The sequence below is a fragment of the Pollicipes pollicipes genome, unplaced genomic scaffold (assembly GCF_011947565.3).
Source record: "Pollicipes pollicipes isolate AB1234 unplaced genomic scaffold, Ppol_2.1 Scaffold_2555;HRSCAF=2994_pilon_pilon_pilon, whole genome shotgun sequence".
Classification (NCBI taxonomy): Eukaryota; Metazoa; Arthropoda; class Thecostraca; order Pollicipedomorpha; family Pollicipedidae; genus Pollicipes; species Pollicipes pollicipes.
In genome coordinates this window covers 20,686,836-20,701,593 of record NW_023596136.1, presented here as the reverse complement: position 1 = coordinate 20,701,593, position 14,758 = coordinate 20,686,836, and the positions used below count along the sequence as shown (strand labels likewise).

The following is a 14,758-nucleotide window of genomic DNA, read 5'->3' as shown; positions in this document are numbered from 1 at the left end:
TCACCTGTGGCCGTAACGTCCCTGCCAAATTGGAAATAACTAGCATGGGATATTGCTGCCACTGGCGTGTTTTAAACCGCACTTCTAATTGGGGCTTTAGCCCACTCTCATTCTCACCGTCCGCGCTTCCTCCCCCGCCCGCCCAGGCGGTAACCAGGTGGCGCGCACGATCAAGAACGCCCACGACGGCGCCCTGTTCACCCTGCTCGTCGACAAGACGGGCAACATCATCTCCGGCGGCAAGGACGGCAAGATCGTGCAGTGGGACCGCGCCCTCTCCCGCACCGGCAGCGTGCTGGAGGTGAGAAGCGGCGGTTGCAGAGACCGAGGGAAAGTGCACGGGTAGCCGGGCTAATCAGAAGGCATCAACTATCCTCTCGTTCTGTTTATACCGGGTTCAATTTGGCGTGTTGGGATCTAGGCGTTTGTGCGTAAATGGCGCGTTGTACGAGCTGTAAGCCGCGTGACGTGCAAGTATGGTAAATTTCGATAAGTTTGTCTTCGAATGATTACTTTGGGTTTTGTTGACGCGTCACGTACATGGGCTCCAGTTCAGTGTGTGAGCATCTGGCCGATGTGTTCGACGATCTGATGATAAGTATTACTCCAGGTCCGTGTCCCTGTGCCATTTTTCCTGTCTGGTGGTCATAGATTCCATTATTGTCAGATGTTCAGGGGCTAAATGAGCTGGTCGATTAATGGTTCGCTCGTTCCTGGTCATCTGGTTCCCCCTCCCCTCCTCAGTTGCCGGAGGAATTCAGCCGTCTTGCAGGATCGTGGCTCGTTACCTCTGCCCCCTTCCCTATTCAGCTGCTGAAGGAGTTTGGTCGTCTCGCTGGGCCGCGGCTCATAACCTCTGCCCCTTCCCTCCTCAACTGCCGGAGGAATTCGGCCGTCTCGCGGGGCCGCAGCTCATGACCTCTGCCCCTTCCCTCCTCAACTGCCGGAGGAATTCGGCCGTCTCGCAGGGTCGCAGCTCGTGACCTCTGCCCCCTTCCCTCCTCCTTAGCTTACGGAGGAGTTCGACACGCCACGGATCGTCTCGCAGGGCCGCAGCTCGTGACCTCTGCCCCCTTCCCTCCTCCTCAACTGTCGGAGGAGTTCGGCCGTCTCGCAGAGTCGCAGCTGGTGACCTCTGCACCCTTCCTTCCTCCTCAGCTTCCGGAGGAGTTCGGCGCGCCACGGATCGTCTCGCAAGGCCGCGGCTGTCAGCTGCTGATCGGCACTACGCGGAACTGTATCCTGGCCGGCGACTGGACGGTGCTGCCGCGTCTGGTGGCGCGCGGCCACACGGACGAGGTGTGGGCGGCCGCCGTCCACCCCGGCCGGCCACAGTTTGTCACCGGCGCCTGGGACGGCCACCTGCTCGTCTGGGACGTGATGACGCACGCGCCCGTCTGGGAGCTCGGTCTCGGCGTGAGTACTCGACGTTTGGCAGACAGTCTCAGCGTGAACGTATGCCGGGTGCAGAATGTTTGTTCGATGTTTCTGACCCTGGCGTGAGTTGGACACGTGAGCTGCCACACTCGTATTGTGCTCGTTACGTTCCACGCATCCGTGCTGGCGTGTGAAGTGTAGCTGCCATACGTTCTCTTCGTGATACCGTCACCAGCGCCATCACCGCTGGCCGCCGCGCCGGTCTGACCGCCCCCCCCCCCCCCCCCCTCTTCTGTCGCCGCTCAGGAGGGTATCCAGTGCGCCGCCTTCTCGCCGGACGGCTCTCAGCTGGCCGTGGGCCTGGTGACCGGCCGCTGGGACGTGCTGGACGCCGACACGCGTGAGACCGTCTTCTCGCGCTCCGACGGCGCCGAACCCATCCAGGCGGTGGCGTTCTCGCCCGACGGCCGCATGGTGGCGCTTGGATCGCGCAATAACACGGTTTACATCTACCAGGCGACGGATGGAGGCTTCGCGCGCGTCGCCAAGTGCACGGTAAATGGCCGCGGAGGCGTGTGGCCGAGTGCCCGAGATGGCATGTGGCCGACACGGTGTGGGGTCAGGGCGTGATGCTGTTTGGCAGTTTTATGAGTGCATCGACACTGAGCTCGTTTATCCGTCCAGTATGTGACCAAGTAAAAACCGAGCTATCTGACGCGTACTTAAGACAGTCAATGCCACTGTCTGTGCTGCCGCCCGAGCCCCGTGTCTGTGCACTGAACTATCTCGAGCCCCCGTAAGACCCTCGGTGCCACTGTCTGCGCCGCTGTCCGAGCCCCCTGTCTGGGCGTCGCCGACAGGGTCACTCGAGCTTCGTGACGCACCTGGACTGGTCGGCCGACTCTGCCTTCCTGCGCACTAACTCGGGCGACTACGAGCTGCTCTACTGGACGGCGGCCACCGGCCGGCAGCTCACACAGCCCTCGCAGATGCGAGACACCGAGTGGGCCACCCACACCTGCACCCTCGCCTTCAACTCCATCGGTAGGTGACAGCACTCGCCTGCTGATGGCTCAAAGCGGCAGGTCAGTTAGCCGCGCAGTCGGACGCTCAGTGGCTGGTTGGCCCCTGGCTTCTGTCAAACTGTGATCATGCGAGGTGTTTGCACCAGTTTCGTGCAGTTTCGCGGTGTATGTAAAATACACGATGTATTTTTCAAGACAAAATACCGTTTTGTTGTACGTTATTCCGCAAGAAATAAAGTTGCAAAATATAGTCAGTTGCTCATTTCCGTAACGTTCCATTGCACCAAGTGTATTCTGGTAAGGCTGGTCGTTCAGACTCAGTTTTAAGCAGCATTTTTTACTCTTGATTATGGTACTGGATGTCGTTTTAGAAAAGCCTGAACATCCAACGGCAAAAGTCACAAGCGTTCTGCTTCTGGCGTGCTCGTCCCGGCTTGCAGTTCCATTTCATTCTATAGCATTGATTCCCCTCTTTCTTCAGGCATTTACCCGGAGGCGGCGGACGGCACAGACGTCAACACCTGCTGCAAGTCTCACAGGGGTCACCTTATGGCCTCCGGGGATGACTTCGGCAAGGTTAAGCTGTTCGGCTACCCCGCCAACAAGGCCAAGGTAGGTGGTGGCCTATGCCCCACACAGACCTAGGATGGCTCCAGAGACGACGTGGTGCTGTTGCTGCGTAACTACTAATGACGTCGAGAGGATATCCATCTCGGCAGGCATAAGCAGAAGCTCCATTCAGACCGCATGCTGCTGTTCTAGCATCGCATACGTTAGAACCGTGAAATTGTACAGCTGTCTGTGCTTTCTTCAAGCTCAGTCCACGCACGTGTACGCAGCGAAGCCCTTCACACCTGCATAGCGTCTGATGGCCACACTGCTTCCCTGCAGAGCCACCACCAGTCCTGCCGGGGTCACAGCAGTCACGTGACGCACGTCCAGTTCTTCAGCGAGGACGACCGGCTGCTCTCGGCCGGCGGCCGCGACATGGCCGTCCTCCAGTGGACGGTCGAGTGACCGCTAGTTTATGGGAGCGCCACCGCGGCGCCACAGAGACCCGCGGCGAGGGGACCGGACTTGGCCGTCATGAAGTTGTGAGTGCGCGTGTATGCGTCTGGCCACCCACAAATATACGAGAAGGCAGGCGATTAGGCCACGGCCGAGCCTGGTCCGTTCGAGATGCGCCCGTTGGCTTTTGAGCGTGCAGCCAAGGCGACGCCCGCTGGCTATCCCCCGCCGATGGCGCGTTTTGTTTGTGCTGTGGGTCCCGATCGGTGGCCTTATCGTACTAACCGGGCACCCGCCTGTCGGTTTATGGGTGGAGCTTCGTATCTCTTCAGAGGTCTTGTTTCCCATGTCCCTTTATCCCTCCGCAATGCGGGGCCCAGATTGTTCCGAAAATTGTCAATTCAAAACTTGCTTTGTGAATCTGGCGCTCGCAAGCTGTCCGTCCAACAAGTTTTATGAAGCTCCACCCTGTGTATGTATGATCCGTTTTATTTCATTTGTCCACACTGAACATAGGTAGGCTGGCTACTCCCGCGGTTCAGTGAAGTTTTCGCATATGGCCGATGAGCAAACCGCAGTCACCAGGTGTGCAGTAGGCGTACTTGAGGTCGGTCGCTGCAGACACGCAGGCTTTGAGAGCAGACGGGCGTGTCGCCTCACCAAAGCTTCGAAAACCAGCAGATGTGCGTGTTTGGAGTGACCTTGGGTCGGTGGTCTTTGTACGGACAAGGGTGGTGCGCGGTAGATAGGCGATTTTCCAGGAGCACCTGGCCGTTGTGAGAAGAATGAGCAGGTCGCGTGAGGTCGTGTTGCCCCTGCGTCCTTAGCAAGTGTTGCTTCCACCGTCACATGCGCCAACACGGTGACCTGACCGGACATGTGGGAGGTCACCAGGCGGCTCGAGTGGCCGTTCAGAAGCCTGTATTTATCTAACGTGAGGTGGTGTGTGTGTTAACGTTGTGACGTGAAGCCCGCAAATCGAACGCTTCCTGTCTTTTCGCATCGTTCAAAGCACATTTCCGCGAAGCGAGCTTCTCCGCACAAGCTTGCGTAATGCTCGGAACGTCATGTAATCTGGTTGCGCCATCCTTCAAGTGTATTACGTCACCGTATTACGCAACTGCGTTGAACCGCAATTGCAATTTGTAGCGTGTGTCGGTCCAGCCGCTTGTTTTTTTTTTGTAATAAATCTGTAGGAATTAAGCATTCGGATCATTCGCTCGGCACAGCGGTGGCCTGTGAGAAGCATCGCCCGGTGACACGCTCCGGTCTGCCGCCGGTCTGTCGCTGGTCTGTCACCAGTCTGTCACCGGTCTGTCGCCGGTCTGTCTCCGGTCTGCCACCGGTCTGTCACTGGTCTGTCGCCGGTCTGCCGCCGGTCTGTCGCCGGTCTGCCGCCGGTCTGTCGCTGGTCTGCCGCCGGTCTGTCGCCGCCGGCCTGCCGCCGGCCTGTCGCCGGTCTGTCGCCATACGCATGTCATTGCTCACCGCGCTTGGCAGTTCCGCTGAAGTCGGAGCAGCCGTGCCTCCATTAACCCGATACAAAGAGGCACCCGCATGGGCGAGCGTATGCATAAGCGGCATCAGGCAATGTTCACCTCACATGATGCTGAAGAAGCTGCCCGGCTGTTTATTTGCCCTTGGTTTTCTGGGCTACGAAAAAGTTGGTCGTCCAAATCGTCATTCTAACGACGTAGAGGACGACCGATACATGAAATGGGAACATGAAAATGACCGCATAAGTCAGAAACGAGCTAGGAACATAAATCTTCCCAAACCCTGGTAAGCCGGCGCTTTTATTTCGTTAACAGTGAGCACGATTAGGCACGAGCAGGAGATTGACGTGTCGCCATAGCACGACCTTCCCACCCACGCAAATTTTAAAAAAGAAATATCCCGCAATGGTCAAGCTCAGCTTGCCTAGACCACACGACTTCAAGCACGTCACGTTTGCTGTCATTGGGGCTTCGGAGCACAGGTAGAGTAAAAACGAGGCATGGGTCAAGATTGCCCCGACTCCGATGAAATCAAGTTAGCCAAAACCGGGACTAGGTCGCAACAGATGTTCGCGCGATTTCTTTAACGTCAGTTTATGCTCGTTATATGTTGATACACGTTAATATCCTATACGTTATACAAAAATATGTCACACACATTATGTTATCAGTTTCATGTTATATCTGCTCCTGGCGCGCATGAGTGCTCATTCGGCGCAGTTTCGCATGTAAAATGCATTTGTGCGGACGCGCATGCGCATCAGCAGGAGAACGTGTCTTAGATGGCTTCTAAATACCGCTTCCTATTGACAATCGGAAAGGTTAGAAACGCGAGAATTGTTCAGACCATCAAAAAGCCATGATTCCAGGCTTCCGATGAGAGATCGTCAGAGACAGAATCTGTCCCTTGTATTTCGTAGCTATGTGTTAAAATTCTTCGCACCTCCGACATTTGCATGTGCAGTGCAAGCATTCGCCAGATTCTTCCGCAGCTTCATCATAAAATGAATAATCAGAAGCATCGAAATTTGAACTGCACTATCTTCCATGCAGGCTTAAAAATAAATATGGGCATGAAAACCAAACATCTGAATTGCATTTAAACGCTGCTGTGGTTTCACAATCAAGACAAGGGAATAAAGGCAGCTGGATAAATGCAGCGAAGCAAAGGGAAAGGGACAGAGATCATTCAAACACTAGTCTCATTATTTTTCACTTATTCAAACACGAGGTCCTTTAGTAAAAATTGGAAGAATGGGCCCCACTGCTCCCTGGTATATGACTAGCAGGCGGTAGAGTAAGCAGAGGGAGACACAGGGGGCACGTGTCTCACTCCCCTTTAGGGCCCTAGGGGCCCTTCAGTCCCTCGGAACCTACGATTAAGGACTTGATTTGAGGGTCCAAATGGCCTGAAAGGTCTGCCGGAGGTCGTATTCAGGGGCCCGACCCACAGTGTCGTGCACTCCGATGCCAGCCAGAGGGCCCTGCGCGCTGGTCAGGAGCCCCTGAGTCGATAAGGACCTGTATATTGGTCAGACACCACCAGTAACCCGCAGTCGGCTCCGGAACGGCATGGATCTGAGAGTCCATTTCCCAAGCGGGGACGAAGGCGGAGCCAGCGATTTTAATTGGCCCGGTTGCCCACAGGGCCTAATGGGGGCCCTGTGCTGGCAAGGGGCAGTAAGTCGGGCAGAGGCAGTGTTTGAGATGGCCCAAGGAGTCTGGAGGGCCCACCGGGTCCGACAATCAATGGCTCGATTGGTGGATCTAAGGATGCGAAGGGCTGTTTGGAGCTTTTTTCAGGGGCCCCCACCGAAGGTGACGGACACCAAATGACAGTCAGAGGGCCATTTGCACCGATCAGGGACACCCTGAGTCGATATGGGTCTATATCTCGGCCAGGCACCCCCCGTACCACACAGTCCGCCAGTATCGGCATGGGTCTGAGCACACACTTCCCAATCAACTACAAAGCCAGGGCCAGTGATTTACAATGGCCGGGACCCGATGTTTGTCAAGGGCCCACAGCGTCTAATAGAGAGTCATGTGCTTGCAAGCGGCCCTAAACCGATCGAGGGCAGTGTTCGATAAAGCCCGAAGAGGGGCCCGGGCGGCCCAACGGAGCTGACGGTCAAAGGCCCGGTTAGAGAGTCTAAGGGCCCGAAGGAACGGCTGTAGGACACATAAAGCATCGCGGCCGGTAGGGTCGCAACGTAAAACATTAGTCAAAGGTTCTCTTGCACCGTTCGAGAACCCCTGAAACAATGGGGGTGTGTAAGTCGTCCAGAGACCACGAGCACCAAACAGCTGGCCTCCTGTCAGTCCGAACCCCTGGAGGCCCATTTTCCAAGAAGGGGCAAGACTAAGGGCTACAATTTGCATTGATCTGGGTCCCTGAAACATTGGTTGGGGCCCTGTGTCGGTCAAGGGTCCATAGTGCGTAACAGCGGGTCATGTCTTGGCTAGAGGCCTCTAGTCGGTCCCGGGCTTTGCATAAGGAGGTCCCAAGAGGGGCTGGAGGGCTCCGCGGGACCAAAGATCAAGGACCCGACTGGACTCGGGCCCGGCCCCCAAACCGTTGTGCCGTGATATGAAAGGTCAGCCAGAGGGCTTCTACAAGGGTTCTCTGATTAGGGTTTTCTATCTCTATGATATAGGGCTTCGACACGTAGTCAAACAGTCGACTCCATGACTCCACTCCATGAACCCTTGAGACTCATATGCTAACCAGGAACGAGGCCGGGCCCCCGATTTGCAATGTTCGGAGTTCCTGACATAATGAGGGGCTCCTGTATCGGTCAGAGGCCACATTGCTTGACAGGGGTCATGGGGCGGTAGGTGGCCCGAGTCGGTTAGGAGTGCTGTTTTAAGGGGCCCGAAGAGAGGCCAAAGGGTCTCTTGAAACCAAAGATGAAGGGCCCGATTGGATGGCTGAACGTTCCAAAGGGCTGCCTGTAAGTCACATTTAGGATCCCCACCCCTAGGGCGGCGATCTGGAATGTCAGTGTCAGAATTTCAGAATGTCGGAGGGCCTGATTTACCGATTCGAGACCCCTGAGACAGAGCATTCCTTTGATGAGGCCGGAGATCACCGACACCGAACAGTCGGCGCCGTGTTGGTCTGAGCTCGGAGGGGCCATTTCCCAAGCAGGGAGGCTTCCGAACCCGCGATTTACATTGGTCGGGTCCTCAACAACCCGCAGGGGCCCACAGTGTCTAGCAGGGTATTCTGTGTCAACAATGAACTCGAGTCGATCAGGAGAAGATTTGTTCAACAGGGACGGGGACGGGACCCCGAATGACAGAGGCCTCTCGCGTTGGTCGGTGCCCTCTTGCAATGAAAGGAAACATGGGAGCTTATGATGATTTTTCACACCGAGGCAATGGAAGGGATCTGTGCCAATCAAGGCCGCCAGCACCGGACCGTGTACTCTCCAAACCAATTTGAGCATGGGCTCGTTAAACCGAACTTGAGTCATGTGCCAAATATCTTACCGCCTGTGGCGATCAGGGATGTTGTTGCGTCAGCGAGGATCTCTGCGTCGATCCGGGGTCAGCTGCGGTCTGCGCGGATCAGAAGGTTGACATATCACTGCAGTCCCCTCTCTCATTAAAAGGGGGAGATTAAAGTGGCACGATGTTTCCCTCTAAGAGCCTCCGGCTCAGCCACGGCACCCCGCCCTGTGTCGCCAGAATGATGGCCGGAAGGCACCCCACGATAGTACAGAATGGCCCTTCAGCCCTTGACCGGTAAAAAATTGCCCGCTGGTATTCTACTCAAGGGATCCCTTTCCCGGAAATAAATAAGAGGTCTCATTAGTGATGAATAAAGAGGGTCCCAATGAGTTCAAAAACGAATGAGGTCATGCCTGAGAACGCTTATTCTTTTGCAAAATCTACCAGTGACACAAATTATCAAAAGGTTTGAGCCTGCGCGTCCGCATTCTCGGCTGACAGGACAGCGATGGCTTGGGTTGCAGTTTCCGGAAAACCGAACGGCGTTGGCCACTGTAAGTAACACCAGGAGACGGGTGCCGTGCCGTCCTTCATAACTCTGTACAGTCCAGATAGAGGGTCTGACAAAGCTTGTGAGTTCGCTTGGTTTAAAAGGACTTCAATGGACCATTGTAAAATGAAGAGCGACGGTGTTTTATTTCATTCCGTCGTTTAACGCATGATTCCTCCAGGCCATTCACTACAAACTTCACTCAAAATCTACCTCGCGGTAGGTTTTGGCTTCTATTTCAACTACAGAAGGAAAAAATGAAAATTGCAATGAAAAGCAGGCTTTCATTAATATATGAGCCATATCTGGAGGTTTTTGGGGTCCCTTAACCATAAGGAGGCCCTTGTTACTCCTGCGCCCCTCTCATGCCACGGCTCTGGCTGCGCCTGCCGGGAACACTTATGTGCTCTCTGTTGTTTTACCCACTGGGCCACTTGCCAGGAAAAAGGCAAGATGTCTTATTTGTCTTCAAAAGAGTGATTGAAAAGGAGGTCAAAAATGAAGGAGGTCACCCCATCTTGGGCATGGTAACGTCCATCCTTTCGCAAAATCGACTCGTGAAACAAATTATGTACAAAGTTTTGAGCCTCGGGCTCGCAGTCTTTGGAGCACGTGCAGCTATCGCCGAGGTTGCAGTTTCTGTTAAGCCAAACGGGGCTGGCCACCGCAGATAACACCAGACGGCGGGCGTTTGGCGAGCGAGAACGAGCGTCGTGAATTAGGGATTCCTTAAGTCTTTCAAAATAAATTCGTGTCCTTTAAAGATTAGACAGGGGCGTATAGTAAATCTTTATCATTTTGAGGGTGTTTTCTGGACATATCGACAGTAAGTGGAACCCCAAAAACACATATTCCACTTTTTCCCACTTCCAGATTTCGGCGTCAGTTCGCGTTGCTCTAAATGCTTATTGCTTCCTTTATTAATGTAGAAATCGCATGGGGGAAATATATGTCGGATTTTTTTCTATGACGTTTCCCAAGAACAGGTAACCAGGAGTGCCCCTCCCTCAATCCCAGCGACGCAGTAAACCGTACGTTAACGCCAGAAAACTTAAAATCAAGTCGCGGCACTCCCAGCTAGGAAAATGAAACAAACGTAAAGAAGCAGGCGAAGAGGTGGTGCAGACCCGAAGGAATTGTGTTATGTAATAGGTAGGGAAAAATCATAGATAAGAAGGCTTAAAGTAGTCATTAGCCAAAGTCAGCTAATGACAGCCCGCTATAACCGCCCAATAAGCCACAACCACTCAATTCACCGCGTTAGTAAGGGCTATACGGTCACAAAAGTCGGAGGGGGCAATTACCTCGTCATTTTCGTGCTGGGTTTTGAGCTGGATGTCCAGGGAGTCCACCCAGCTAAGCAGAGCTTGTTGCTGGGAGAACTCCCGGAGCCAGCGCCGTGAATTTGGGTATATGGGCATGACTTTAACTATATCAGAAATTGATTATGGAACATGAAAGAGGTTAAATATGAAGTGTGTTGGATATGTACAGCACAAAGGATTGCAATGTCTTCAAATATGTTGATTACTTTAATATGTATTTACGAAATGCTTGCGGATGATGTTCTTAACGATGGTTTTTGTTACAGGGATATCAGTTATTCTTGGAAAATATGAAACCATAATGTCGTTCCACAGCTTAGGCAAGATGCTGTAATAGTCTATAATTACGATTAGAGAAAGGTTGGTCCAAATGTTTTGCTCGCCTCATATCCATGTCATTTGATTCACAGAGCTTGTAAATGAAATCGAATGATGCAGGGAGCTGTGAAGTTAAAAAGTTGTGCATCACAATTAACGTTTGGGATTTAGCAATATCCGATAGTTTCAAAATTTTGTATCGTTTAAAGATTGTCTCTGAGCTTTGTGGAGGATACACATTTTCTATAAGACGCACAGCCCTTTTTTGCAAAATTACTAACCGATCTAGTTGAGAAGCATAATTTATATCCTCAAGATCAAGCAGCAGTAATTTAAATAATGAATAATCAGAGTGTTATAGAGCTGGATTGCCCTTACAAAACTATGAATTTATGCCTTACGGCATTGAGTGGTACTTGTTGCAGAATACGTCATCATTTTATGTCTGTCCGTTGACCACCGCCTAGTACTAGCATCAGGACCGACACCTGCGCGGCCTTTGGAAACTGCAACGGTGTTGGATGTCGGTTTTTTTTTATAAGACTCATTATCGCACATGTTTAACTATGCTTAACTATGCTATCTAGTTTCGCCTGACTTGTAGAATCTGACTGAAAGCTGGACATTCCCAGACAAAGATGGGCTGGACGATTCAACTTTGAGGTCCCATTTCTGTTTACAATCAACGTCACGGGACCCTCAAGATCGCTGCAAAATTCAGGGAGAAAAAAAATCGAGGCAAAGCCTCCTAGTTCTATCGGCTTTGAAATAGTCCACTTCCACTAAGCCATTTAAAAAAGTTTTGGCTGATGATGGGATGGTTTGGACTTTGGGGCACGCCGACTACAATGGCCATATGGCCCCATAACCTACTTTTTATCTAATAGATGCGTGAAAAAGCGAGGAGATGAGGTTACGTCCGATATATGGCAAGACATCGTATGTCTTCAATATAACTAAAAATGTGGCCGTCATTTACTAAACTCAAAGCTGTCTCCAAACATACCATAGACGGTTTGGCGCACGGACCCTGAACCAAAATGGCGCATGCTCTCCAAAACGAATTGTGCCCAATCTATCAAGACATGTCGCACGGCCTAACGATCCCCGCAGCGAGGACATCGCGGTTGGTCTTCTCCACATAACAGGTAGGTATCGGTGAGTTGTGTATGCGTGTCCTATCCTCAGGTGGCATAGCGTCACTTCATACCGCCTCCCCTTACGACAGCTGGACGCCCGTGGTCCCAACCGGGGCTTTATCTCTCTCAGTTTATTGGCAGCATGCGCGTCCCAATTCGCTTGCCACTGCTTCAACATGAGTGCCGATACTATTACACATGGGTCGTTAGCGGGGACTGTCATAGTGGGGATGCGAGTTGCGTGTGTGGTACGCCTTGCCTTGATATGCCAACGCCCTGATATGCCAACGTGGCTGGTATCCAGCAGAATGTCACCTGCTTCCCGGATCGGGACAGTGTAGTATGACGAGTTAAAATGTTCTGAACCATGGGATGTGATGAATCCAAATCCTGCAGTGCCATAAGGCTACTCAGAGAGCCCGATAAAACTAAGTGTTCATCGTCACTGTCAACTTCTATGCATTGAAATGCTTTTGCTAACTTTTGTTGGGATGCATTATTCCATGCAGTCATTTTACGCCCGCTTCTTCCAATCTATTGACTTGGAACCAAAATTGCATGCAAACAGAATGCAAACAGAATTGCATGCAGAAAAGTGCAAATATAATTGCATATTTCTCATCAAGACAAGCATATTCTATTTCCTTCTCCACGAAAGATGCTTTCTACACCCAGCCAGGGGCTGGAGGGCTTTGTTTGGACTGCAGTACATCGCAGCGCGGACTATATGCCGGCCGTTCTTCTGGCGACACGGGGGCTGGGTCTCCTTGTTGATCCAGAGACCCTTAGAGAAATGCACCACACATTGGTCCCCTCCCTGACGCGGGAAGCCCTTTGAAACGGGCAGGTGGTTCCAGATCGATACAGAAGCCCGCATTGGCGCAACAAGGTTTTTTAGCGCCGCAGGTGGTTCACTGTTTGGCACAGAGGCTCGAGTTTGGTTGAACAAGCCCTCAGCGTAGAGAGTGCGTGTCGTAGAGAGCACCCCTTCGGCACTGGGGATCCTGACTTAGAGTACCCCTTCGGTACTGGGGTCCTGACTGATACCGAGCCTTTCCATTGTCTCGTTGTTAACTCTCATCATAAGTTTCGGTATCTCCTTTCATCGTCAGAGAGCCCTGACCTACGCAATAGGCCCTTTAGCGAATAAAGGGTGGCACGTGCCTCCTATGGCTCCTTCTTCCTGTGTCACTGCCCCCTATGGTTTTCTTTACGGTTTTGCCCCTGCTGACAACATCCTGATTATCCCATTGGTCGAACCCATGCATGAGTTCGAAGGAGTCTTTTTGTCTTTTTTTGTCTTTTTCGGACCATGGCCTTTTTTGGACCATGGCCATAGTCCGATAAAGATCTCCAGCTATAACGCAACGTTAAACCTTGCCCTGATTAACCGTTTTTCCTAACTTGGACTAATAAAGGGGGAGGGGCCGATGTCCCTCCTGACCTTTCAAACTTAGAAAGATAGAGCCCTGTGGAAGAAACGGTGGGTTGGTCTCAACTCGATATATTGATTAGTAATAAGACTGACTTTGACAGGTTAGCAATGAAACCCATGACGCCAGGTCAAGATTCAATCCTGAAAACATAGATATTTTATCTTTACATGCCGATGTGTTCTAACCGTGCCACGTAGTGACATCAAACTAAAACAAGCCCACCCCTTCTTTAATTCTGAGCATGTTAGCATATGGTCGCCTGTGTTTAGACCATAAATGTATAAGTTAGGGCCCCGTGAAATATAACAGCCTCGGCCCGCCGCGCGCGGTCCGCGGAATTGTCGGTTGGCGCCCGCCGCCCGCGCCGGCCGTAGATCGCCGGGCGCTGCTCCTAAAAATATGGTTGCCACTCAGAGTCCAGAAATTCCAAACTCAGCAGCCAGATACGTTACTGGTGCCGAAACGCGGACAATGAATGCCCCAGAGCACGGTACCGAAAATTTGGTTGCGATTGCACAGCATACCGAAGAGAAATGCTCAGAAAACCGTGGGGGTAGGTCGTATCGCCCCTTCCCCCACTATCAGGGTGAGGGTTAAAACGCTAAAAACTTTCAGTGCAGAAACCATTTCAGAATGGGTGTATAGCCTGCGCGGACTGACGTTTCCGGTGAAGTCTTGTGTGAGCTCCCACTGGTTCAAACAATCACCAGCTGGCCGTCCCTGGGCAGGCGCAGCGATCCGACACATGCTCGCCTCCCGAACACCATTGGTGAGGTGCAGAGCACCAACTCCAGCAAGAACACTAAATGCACCTATGGGCAGTGTCAGCACCCGCACCAGCGGGGCCCTCTTGTCACCTACGAACAGCGAGCGACCGTGTCAGCACTCGCACCAGCGGGATCACCGTCACTCTTGTCATCGTCGACAGACAGGGTAAGTGCAGGTGCCGGCCGCAGCTGCGAACAGGCTTGCGGATTCCGGTCCGCGCGGCGCGGGGACGGGGTGCTCTCGGTGCGGGGACGGGTACTTTCGGTGCGGGACGGGTACTCTCGGTGCGGGGGCGGGTGCTCTCGGTGCAGGGACGGGTCCTCTCGGTGCGGGGGTGGGGTGCGCTCGGCGGGGGGGGGGGGGCAGGGTGCTCTCGACGCGAAGACGGAGCGATATCGGTGCGGGGACGGGTGCTCTCGGCGCGGGGACGGGTGCTCTCGGCGCGGGGACAGGTACTCTAGTTGCGGGGAGGGGGTGCTCTCGGCGCGGGGGCGGGGCGCTCTCGGCCGCGGCCGCCCCTGCACGGTCTTGTGTGCTTGCGCAGATGGATTTTTGACCGTTGCCAAATGCTTCTTGGCACGCGCCTCAGCTCGGCTTGGTTTGGTCCGGCGTTGCACGCCGATGCACAGATAGTGATGACCGCATCCTAAATCAGGGAGGCAGCCGACCACCATAAAACTGACCGCTCTTGTCTCTGGAACAGCAGAAACCCGACGGACCGGCGACGCGCAAAAAACGCCGCGGCCGGCTCCCAGAACTCTGGCGTCAAATGCTTCGTGGAGTGACGTGCAAGTTTAGTGCTATGCTGAAATGATTTGTTCTTCAGACTGGGAGCTGGGTGAAAAAGGCGATTCTTCTGT

General features: G+C 53.2%; 1 protein-coding gene across 4 annotated transcripts in view; it reads left to right on the top strand.

Moving 5' to 3' along the window:
- The window catches only part of LOC119104277 (echinoderm microtubule-associated protein-like 2), a 58,421-nt gene extending 53,808 nt beyond the window's left edge, over nt 1–4,613 (top strand). For all 4 annotated transcript variants that reach the window (XM_037227998.1, XM_037227977.1, XM_037227990.1 and 1 more), the window contains 6 exons: nt 147–301; nt 1,159–1,416; nt 1,684–1,932; nt 2,238–2,421; nt 2,884–3,014; nt 3,294–4,613. In XM_037227998.1, coding sequence (XP_037083893.1) covers nt 147–301; nt 1,159–1,416; nt 1,684–1,932; nt 2,238–2,421; nt 2,884–3,014; nt 3,294–3,419 — 1,103 coding nt within the window. In that variant the 3' untranslated portion in view covers nt 3,420–4,613. The remainder of the gene's footprint in view (nt 1–146; nt 302–1,158; nt 1,417–1,683; nt 1,933–2,237; nt 2,422–2,883; nt 3,015–3,293) is intronic.
- Nucleotides 4,614–14,758: the final 10,145 nt, after the last annotated feature.